Source organism: Crotalus tigris, unplaced genomic scaffold, assembly GCF_016545835.1.
Source record: "Crotalus tigris isolate CLP2741 ecotype Arizona unplaced genomic scaffold, ASM1654583v1 scf7180000018165.1400786, whole genome shotgun sequence".
Classification (NCBI taxonomy): domain Eukaryota; kingdom Metazoa; phylum Chordata; class Lepidosauria; order Squamata; family Viperidae; genus Crotalus; species Crotalus tigris.
In genome coordinates, this window is record NW_024096859.1 from 353,661 (window position 1) to 364,193 (window position 10,533).

The 10,533-nt window shown below is 38.4% G+C and overlaps 1 protein-coding gene across 6 annotated transcripts in view; it reads left to right on the top strand.

Annotated features, from left to right (window-relative positions):
• PAXIP1 (PAX interacting protein 1) overlaps window positions 1–9,451 on the top strand; it is a 31,387-nt gene extending 21,936 nt beyond the window's left edge. For 2 of the 6 annotated variants that reach the window (XR_005557320.1, XR_005557323.1), the window contains exons 18-22: window positions 585–719; window positions 801–876; window positions 3,912–4,079; window positions 6,792–6,852; window positions 8,528–9,451. Coding sequence is in view for 2 of the 6 variants with exons in the window: in XM_039348632.1 (XP_039204566.1) it covers window positions 585–719; window positions 801–876; window positions 6,792–6,852; window positions 8,528–8,543 (288 nt within the window). In the remaining 4 variants the exon portion in view is untranslated. Of the gene's footprint in view, window positions 1–584; window positions 720–800; window positions 877–3,911; window positions 4,080–4,831; window positions 4,934–6,791; window positions 6,856–8,527 lie in introns of those variants that run through there. The other 4 variants (XR_005557321.1, XR_005557322.1, XM_039348633.1 and 1 more) reach the window with 4 other exon arrangements.
• The last annotated feature ends 1,082 nt before the right edge of the window (window positions 9,452–10,533 follow it).

Below are 10,533 nucleotides of genomic sequence, written 5' to 3' on the forward strand. Positions count from 1 at the left end.
TAATCTATGCTGTCTGGCCTTCAAAACCATAAATCATAAGTTTAACTTTTTCTGTTTTTTGCAAAAATCCACATGGGTTTCCAGTCAGAAGTAAATATAAATATTGTCTTGTCTGTTCTTCTTTTGTATCCAGATCAAACAAATGAAGCCATTTTCTTGGCTTTGTTCTTGGCCAAAAAGAAGTCATTATTGGTACATATTTCTGGTAGTAGCCAACATAACAGCAGATGGGCCAGGCTCTGCCATTCTCTACATCCACACAGCGTGTTTTTATCTGCTAAGGTCCACTTGAGCATATTGGTTCTACATTAAGGCAGTGCAACTCTCAGCCTATTCAGGGTCCTCCAAGTAGTATAAGGGATGTCAGATCCTTCAGCAACATCCTGCTTTAATGTTATTCCTTGCTTGATTGTCTCCTTCGATTTTGTTCCTTGTGTACCCTCAAGAATGTTTATTCTTGCCAAAAACCTTATTTTTGACAAAGGCTTTTGTGCCTCGAAAAAAGTAGAAACATATAAATACCTTCAAATATACACATAGAAATGGGTAAAATATAAATGTGCTTTACACTTTTCTTGTTTTAGGGGAAATATTTCTATATTACTCCGGGAATTTGTCCTAGTCTGTATACTATGAAATCGATTGTGGAATCTGCAGGTGGGAAGTTATTATCTAAACAACCTTCTTTCAGAACAGTTATGGAACACAAACAAAATAAGGTGGGTGTTACTTCTGTTTTTTTTATGGAATATTTTGCTGTAAACTATATTAATTAATTCGGTTCTTTTTTTTTAATTTAGAGCTTGTCAGAGATTATCCTTATCTCTTGTGAAAATGATCTACACTTATGTCGAGAATACTTTACCAGGAAAATAGGTAGGTGCTTAATATCCTTGGGGGTGACACTTACATGTTTAAAGATGCAATTTGATATATAATACATGAGTATTTTGGGATTTATTTATGTATTGCATATTGCCTCATGCTCTCTCAGACTCCAGAGCTTCACCATAATGCTAAAATTATGCATAGGATTTTCTTACAATTGTTTCTGTTTTGCTGTTTGTTTATTAAGCTTGCAATACAGCAGCGTAACATGGGCCACCTACAGAGCCCAAGAATTGCCAGCACAGCTGCATTCTGCAACGGCAGAAGCTTCTGATACTATTCAAGGGTAGCCCCGTGTAGAGCACATTGTAATAGTCCAGCTGTAAGATGTCCAGGGCTTGAGAGTGACTGAATCCAGGAAAGGGTGCAACTGGCGCAAAACACAAAGTTGTGCAAAAGCCCTCCTAGATACTACCATCACTTGTTGATTGAGTAGGAGTTGCAAGTTCAGGAGAACCGCCAGATCGTGCACTGGTCTGTCTGTGGTAGAGCAAATACCACCCAGAACTAAATATGTGAAATCCTGGAGCTGGAAGCTCTAATGTATCCAAAGCCGCTTGGTCTTAGCAGGTTTGAGCTGACATCTGCTATCCTCCATCCACACCCACTCAGCCTCAAGGCATCACTTGGGTCACCTGGGATGGAGAGGTAAATTTGAACATCATCAGCATAGTGTTAGTACCTCATCCCTTGGTGGTGAAAGATCTGAGCTAGGGGCTTCGTGTAGATGTTAAAAAGGAGTGGAGAGAGTACTGAGCCCTATGGCGCACCATAAAGGAGCAGCCGTGGACTGGATCTCTCATTCCCTCTCAACACCAATTGGGAATGGCCTTGGAGGAAGGAGTCAGACCAATGAAAACTGTGCTGCCCAACCCCAAACCCCACAGCTGGCCCCAAAGGATACTGTGCTCAATGGTATTGAAAGTTATTAAGAGGTCAAGGAGAAGAACAATGAATGTACTATATACCCATCCTGCTCTTGCCAGAGATCATTCGTAAGTATGGCAGTGCTGTTCCTGTCCCATAACCAGGCCTGAAATCTAACTGGAAGGGGTCCAGATAATTAATTTCATCCAGGACCCTCTGAAGCTGCCAAGTAACCACCTTTTCTACCACCTTCCCTAAAAGGGAGAGTGGGAAACTATATGAAAATTGTCTAAACAAGTAGGATCAATCAGTGATTTTTTTTTAAGGAGGGGGCAAACCAAGACCTTCAAAGGTCCTGGACACGTGCCCTCCTTTATCATTGCCTGAACTTACCTGGCTGTCACTGTCCTGGAGGCTTTCACCAGTCAGGAGGGACAGGGATCTAATTGGCAGATAGTGGCACTGAGAGCATTGAGGAACTTGTCCACTTTATCAGGTTCAACAGGATCAAATTGTTCCCAGATAACCAGGTAAGACCTTTCCCCAGGCATCTCACATGGACCTGCACCACACGTAGGTTCCAACTGGGAACGAATCTGAGCAACCTATCTATCAGGTGTTCCACAAATTCCTCTATGTCACTCTGAAGATGATCACCTGAACCTTCCTGTTCCAGGAAGGACCGGGTGATCCTGAACAGGACTACTGAGTGGCACTGTATGGACATAATAAGGGCAGATAAATAATGGTGTTTTGCTGCTGTTACTGCCAAGAGGTAGCAGCTCTGAGGTGTGTCTGGTTGGCTTCATCTCTCTTTTTTTCTCCAGCAGGGCTCTAAGCATCTCTTAGTCCTTTTCAGAACCTGCATCTCCTGTGTGAACCACAGGGAATGTGTGGTCATGAGAAGCCACACAAGCACAAATCTGTCCAAAGCCTCAGCTGTCCTTTGGTTTCAGGGCATGACCAGAGCTTTGACAGGAACACGCAACAAATTTTGTTTGCTATTAATGTAAGCTGTCAGAGTCACTTCTGAGTCAGGTAGCATCTAAATTTCATAAATAAAGGTATACTTAGTGGTTGCTTTGTGGATATATTGCTTATCACACAGTTTTTAATTTTTTTACAGTTGCCCCAAACCATATGCTACAGTGAGGGAGAAAATTATTTGATCCCCTGCTGATTTTGTAGGTTTACCCACTGACAAAGAAATGATCAGTCTATAATTTTAATGGTAGGTTTATTTTAACAGTGAGAGACAGAATAGCAACAACAAAAAAAAAAAATCCAGAAAAACGCATTTCAAAAAAGTTATAAATTGATTTGCGTTTCAATGAGTGAAATAAGCATTTGACCCCTTCACAAAACAAGACTTAGTACTTGGTGGCAAAACCCTTGTTGACAATCACAGAGGTCAGACGTTTCTTGTAGCTGGCCACCAGGTTTACACACATCTCAGGAGGGATTTTGTCCCATTCCTCTTCGCAGATCCTCTCCAAGTCATTAAGGTTTCGAGGCTGACGTTTGGCAGCTCGAACCTTCAGCTCCCTCCACAGATTTTCTATGGGATTAAGGTCTGGAGACTGGCTAGGCCACTCCAGGACCTTAATGTGCTTCTTCTTGACAACTCCTTTGGTGCCTTGGCCATGTGTTTTGGGTCATTGCCATGCTGGAATACCCATCCATGACCCATTTTCTTTTTTCTTTTTTTTTTTTTGACAATATTTTATTAAGTTTTATAAAGGTAGGGGAAAGACAGGGTTGATATGGGTAGTGGTATTCAGGGTGGGGTTGGGATAGGGGTGGGCCATGACCCATTTTCTATGCCCTGGCTGAGGGAAGGAGGTTGTCACCCAAGATTTGATGGTACATGGCCCCGTCCATTGTCCCTTTGATGCGGTGAAGTTGTCCTGTCCCCTTAGCAGAAAAGCACCCCAAAAGCATAATGTTTCCACCTCCATGTTTGACGGTGGGGATGGTGTTCTTGGGGTCACAAGGAGCATTCCTCCTCCTCCTCCAAACACGGCGAGTTGAATTGATGCCAAAGAGCTCGATTTTAGTCTCATCTGACCACAACACTTTCAACCAGTTCTCCTCTGAATCATTCAGATGTTCACTGGCAAACATTGACAGGCTTGTACATGTGTTTTCTTGAGCAGGAGGAACCTTGTGGGCACTGCAGGATTTCAGTCCTTCACAGCGTAGTGTGTTACCAATCGTTTTCTTGGTGATTATGGTTCCAGCTGTCTTGAGATCATTGACAAGATCCTCCTGTGTAGTTCTGGGCTGATTCCTCAGTGTTCTCATGATCATTGAAACCCCACAAGGTGAGATCTTGAATGGAGCCCCAGACCGAGGGAGATTGACAGTTATGTTGTGTTTCTTCCATTTGCGAATAATCATACCAACGGTTGTCACCTTCTCACCAAACTGCTTGGCGATAGTCTTGTAGCCCATTCCAGCCTTGTATAGGTCTACAATCTTGTCCCTGACATCTTGGACAGCTCCTTGGTCTTGGCCATGGTGCAGAGTTTGGAATCTGATTGATTGATTGCTTCTGTGGACAGGTGTCTTTTATACGGGTAACGTGCTGAGATTAGGAGCACTTCCTTTAAGAGAGTGCTCCTAATCTCAGCTCATTACCTGTATAAAAGACAACTGGGAGCCAGAAGTCTTGCTGATGGATAGGGGATCAAATACTTATTTCACTCATTAAAATGCAAATCTATAACTTTTTTGAAATGTCTTTTTCTGGATTTTTTTTGGGGTTATTCTGTTTCTCATTTTAAAATCAATCTACCATTAAAATTATAGACTGATCATTTCTTTGTCAATGGGCAAACGTACAAAATCAGCAGGGGATCATATAATTTTTTACCTTATTGTACTTCCTGAATTTACATGAATCTGTTCTTAATTTCTATTATTTATTTTCAAAAGCTGTTTCAGTATAAATACATCTAAATATTGATGCAGTAATCAATATGAACAACCAAAATATCTTTACAAAATGGGTTAGACAATAATTATGCCTTAATCTTTTTGTAATATTACCTATTTATTTGTGTTTTATTTCAAGCCTGAATGCAGTTTCATTTGAACATTACAAATGTGATCCAAAAGGACAATTCTGGGATAAATTGAATGTTCTAGAAAACAGTGGATGCTTGGAACAATTTTGGTATTGCTATTTTTCATTTCAGGACAGCCTGCATAAAAATTTACCATTAGGATGCTTTTAAAAATCTTGCTGAAAAAAATCCTTATAGGAAGAAAGAAAATAACAGTACATGCTGACAGTATTTGCATTTCAATCTTACTTTGGCCAGATAATGTACAGGTAGTCTTAAACTTCCAACATTCATTTAGTGACTGTTTTAAGTTACAATCACACTGGAAAAAACTTACGACCATTGTTAACTCTTATGACACTTGCAGCATCCCCATGGCCATGTGATTAAAAATTTGGATACTTGGAAACTGACTCATATTTATGATGGCTGCAGTGTCCTGGGATCATGTGATCCCCTTTTATGACCTGACAAGCAAAATCTATTGGGAAGCAAGATTCATCTACGTTACTAAGTATAGTTATTCACTTAACAGCTGTTGCAGGAAAAGTTGTAAAATGGGGCAAAATTCACTAAACAACTACCTTGCTTAGTAATGGAAATTTTGGGCTTCCTTGTCCTTGTAAGTCAAGGACTATATCCTATTTTTGTGCATTCTGTAATGAAATGTATTTTTTCTTTTTTCTTTTTTTTTGTCGTTTTCTTACTCTCTCAAAATGTTGAGAATTACTTAATGAAATAACAGAATGGTCAAATATATTTTCTTGGCAATAATTAGAAATAACAAGCATCTTTGAATATTAAAGATGCTTATGATTATTAAATTTATATGCTGCCTGATTCCCAGCAACTCTAGACAGTTACTGAGTTTATCAGATATAGGAAGTACTATTTTGTTCCAAGTTGAATTTATACATAGTGTGAAAGAGAGATGGATTAGTGTAACAGAATAGAAAATAAAAGTAGAAATGAGTTGCCAAAGATGCCGACATTGACAATTATGTGGAGGTTTAACAGCTGCCATTTGAAACCTACTGTTGGGAAAGACTAACACTATTGTTAGTCATTAAATGTAATTATTATCACTGTTAATGGATAGATTTTTTTGCATTTATTCCCTTTACTGGTTTAAATTCTCCATTCAACATTATTAGCTATTTAAGAATGCAATCTGAATCTTTGTCAATAAAAACTAAAATATATTTTTAATTATATTTGCGGACTCCAAAAGAGCATTCTATATTTTCAGTAACATACCCCTGCAAGTAATCTCTGGAAATGATGGTTTTTAAATGTTTATCAGGATGACTTTTTATTAAGCAGCACCCAGACAGTACTATCCCTTCCTGTTTCTTTTCTCAAGCTTTTGTGCATCCCATCTCCTTTTGTTGTCGCTGGTAAAGATATCTTTCATTATGCCATCAAGTAAGATATTAAAATAGTCTAAATAGGACTTGTGAACTCTCAAACCTCCTCCTTCCATTATATATTCAAGATAGACAGTATTTAATATTTATTTGTTATGTATATGTAGGGGTGTGAGTCTATACATATGTTGTACATAGTATGTTTAGGTACGTGTCATGTATGTATTTCTCTTTGAGAGCAGGCAACTAAATTTCATTTTTGATGTGTGCCATTGTGCCCACAACAATAACAATAAAGCTTATCTTATCTTATCTTATCTTAAAGGCATTTGATTTTTGTGCCTGATCATTTCATGACTGAAACCAAGAGAATTCTTGGGTGTGGTGTATTTATCTCTTAGCTGGGGCACTGTTTAGATTACAGTTGTGTTTGGCAGATGCCCATTATATGACTTGCCACTGATTTATCTGGTCAAACAGACCATCTGCATTTTAGCCATCTTTTATTGAGATCCAGTTGCTAGGTTTCCCTAATGAAGAAGCTGGTTAAATTTTTGTATTAATATCCTTCATATTTGTATGTTCTTTTAATATTTTGCAGATGTTCACAGCGCAGAATTTGTTCTGACAGGAGTTCTTACTCAAACACTGGATTATGATTCATATCCTTTCATAAGATACCTTCCTCCTTAAATATTATACTGATTCTATAAGAACCCCAAGCTCGTTGAAATTGACTTTGTTGGCTGTCATATGGATATTGTGTAAAATAGATATATACAGACTGAAAATTATAATGCATTACAGGTATTCCTTGAGATGTGACCATAATAAAGCTTGTCTATTAGAGTCTCATACCTCAAAGGACATTAAGCAAAATCACTCCATCCTTGCTCTCTCTGATGCAGCTGTTACTGCTCTGAACGTGCAGGTTGTTAAATGGGGCATAGGATGCCTTGGGTGGAGGAAGTCCTTGGAGGCCTAGCACAGGCCCAGGAATCCCAAGGTCTACATAGTATTCTTTCCCCCATAATAATAACCCTGTGAGTTGGGTTGGGCTAAGATGGGATTAGAACCCACCGCCTCCTGGGGATTGGCCAAAAGTCACCCTGCCAGCTTTGATGGGTAAGGCAGGACTAGAACTCACAGTCTTCTGGTTTCTAGCCTGGTATCAACCACTAGACCAAACTGGTTTATGTTATTACGTAACATAATGGCATATGTAATGAAGCATGATAATATCAAAATAATGATATGGCATGGTGATGTCATGAGACAAATGCTGAAATGATGTACTTCTATCCATGACTTGCTGTTGCCACAAGTAAGTTATTTGCCTCATTTATTTTACCTAGCTGAGGCTTCTTTAAAGAAGTTGATTAAAGCAGGGTTGATTTCAACCAGTGGTACGCGACTATCCTAGAAAAGTGGTAGCGGGGGAGGGAAAGAGCTGAACCGGTGACAGCATTGCATAAGTCTGAGCGAGAGATGGCTGGAGCTACAGGGCTGTTAGGGCTCAGCGGAAGCGCCAGGAAGAGTGCCAGGCTCCAGCTAAAGCTCGGCGCTGATCCTGGTGCTTCTGCTGAGCCCTGAAGAAGCACCAATCAGCTGGAAAACAGCACTGATCCTGGCACTTCTGCTGAGCCCAGAAGAAGCGCCAATCAACTGGAATGTTGCAGCATCTCCAGGATTTTGTGATTTACATTCAGATGCTTGGCAATTGATTCATATTTGTGACGGTCACAGTGTCCCATGGCCATGTGAAGTGAACAAAACCTGCTGCAACCACCTAGTAGACGGGGGAAATAAAAACCAAACAACCCCCCTACCCCTGCTCACAACTGAAAACCTCGGACAGGAGGAAGAGCACGGCCAGGTGGGCAGGCAGGTGTCTTGCTCGGCTGTGGCTTTGGGGGCCCCTTTTTCAGTGCCATTGTAACTTCAAATAGTCCCTAAGCAAACTGTTGTAAGTTGAGGACTGCCTGTACTTTATCGCTTTTTTTTTTTTTGGTCATCAAGTTTTTGACTCCTTGCTAGGCGACTAGTGTTACTCAGATGTTGCCTTATTCTAAAAGTGGTACAATGGGTGAAAATTTTGAAAAGCCCTGGATTAAAGAAGTGCTTGCACCCCCTGGGGGTGCGAGATGATATTTCAGGGGATACAAAAACTTGGGTTTTCAAAATTATAGTGTATATGCATAATTTATTGCCATTATTTCAAATTTTTGTAAGGGGTGCGAGAATATATCAAAAGCATTCTAGGGGTGCAGGGTATTGTCTGTCTATCTATATCTATCATCTATTTTGACAGTGATTTTTTTCCTTAACTAAATCTACATATAAATTTACTTGACTGTAAGGAAAATGCCTTATTTTGCTTCAAATTTTTTGAAGCCTTCCTCTGAGCTTTTCCAGCCTATGGATTATTTAATCAGGACTTTGTTGAATTCTTGTTCTCTTATTTTGCTGAAGAGCAAAGAACAGTTGAAGTAGGAAAGCAAAAGTTTACTGCATCGGTTTAGGATGTGTAACTTTTTAATATTAAACTAACTATGTTTTTATACTATACTGTAGACCAGAGAGATTACTTTTTATATTGCAAAATAGTTTCCTGATTTTTTTAAGTTTTAATAATCAGCAGTATTCAACCAAAATGAAAATGTAAAGGAAAAAGGGCTTGTGGTGTGTTTAAATTAAGGAAGTAAATATTTTGTACTTTATTTTATTATGCTTATATTAATACTATCCCGTGTTTTAAATAAACGTAGTTTTAAATAATGTTTCCTTAAAATTTAGTGGTCTTCGTTTTTAAATGTTGTGCAATTATAGCACTTTCTGGTAAAAGTAAACTACTGTGTTTTCTCAAATGATGTAAGATATTTCATTTATTTTACCAGATGTGTTTGAATATTAAAATCCAAGTATTTTAAGCAGAGTTTATTAATGATATGTGTGTTCCTGCTGCAATTAGATTGAATTCATTCATATTCTGCAGTGATATATTTTATCTGTAATTTTTATGAAATAAATATGCAAAATGGAATTTATGGATGCAGTTATTTCATCCAAGTTGAATTGGACTTTAAAATGTTATTGTTAATCTATTGTTAATTTAATCCATTTAATTTTAATTTGGATATTCATCATTTTAACAGTAATTCAGATATAACTATTTCAGCAGCGTTGCATAAATTCCAGTTAGCTGGCAATTTTATATAGTTCTAAAAACTTTTATTGAATTGATAAAATGTAAAAATCATTTCTCTGTGTGTTTGGTTTTCTTTTTAAAATACATTTTTCATGTTTGCAACTACGATAACACATGAGTCTCTATTGGCTGTCTCCGAATTGACAACAGATTTTCCATAGTTCTAAGAAATTCTGTAACTTGGGTTTAAAAGTACTAAAAATGTACTAGCAGTTTACATAGGCTGAAATAATTGATATCTACTTTGTATATTTCTGAATGTGGCTCTTATAAAAGAGCCATGTCTCCACATAGGAAACCTACTAAAACATCTGAAGGGTGACTGGTTGAACCTGATAGGAATGATTTAACAGTTTAGCATTGTCTACTGAAAACTGCTGTATAGTTTGAAGACAGTGCATTAATTTCCATCAGTTAAGTTAGGTAACCATACAAGTTTTCAAGGAACTGAAACTATCAAGTTACATCAATATCTTTGGTCATGTGTGCTTTTAAAAAAAATAATTGTTGACCCATGGCAGCAAAATGAATGAGACTTTAAAGAGTTGGTGGGCTTTACAGCTCTTTAGATTGTAATGAATGGGCAAACCTTATTCACTCACCCCGTCAAGAATGGCAGCTGATTTGCAAACTAAAAGTAAAATTTACTTTAGTTTTTTTTTCTTTTTTCTCATTTTAAAATCTTCACACTCATTATATTTTGTTTCTTTGAAAGGAAACAAAACTGCTATTCTCTGCCCACATGCCTCCAGGTTTCTGTGATATCAGTTGTTGCTATTAGAGTTGGTTTGCTTTTCTGTTCTTTTCGTCATCATCGCCTTTATTACTATGCCCAAATTGCAGGAGAGTATGTTGCATAGGCTGAGAACTCTCTCTGTGTAGATGGGTACCCTGGCCCAGTGTTTCCTACCTCTAGAAAGACAGGCAATGGGAGTAGCACCTAACTCTAAACCAGTGTTTCTCAACCTTGACAATTTTAAGGCCTGTGGATTTCAATTCCCAGAATTCCACAGCCAGCAATGCTGGCTGTGGAATTCTGGGAGTTGAAGTCCACAGGCCTTAAAATTGTCAAGGTTGAGAAACACTGCTCTAAACAGAGACAGAGCCTTATCCCAGGCAGAAGAGAGATAGCCTG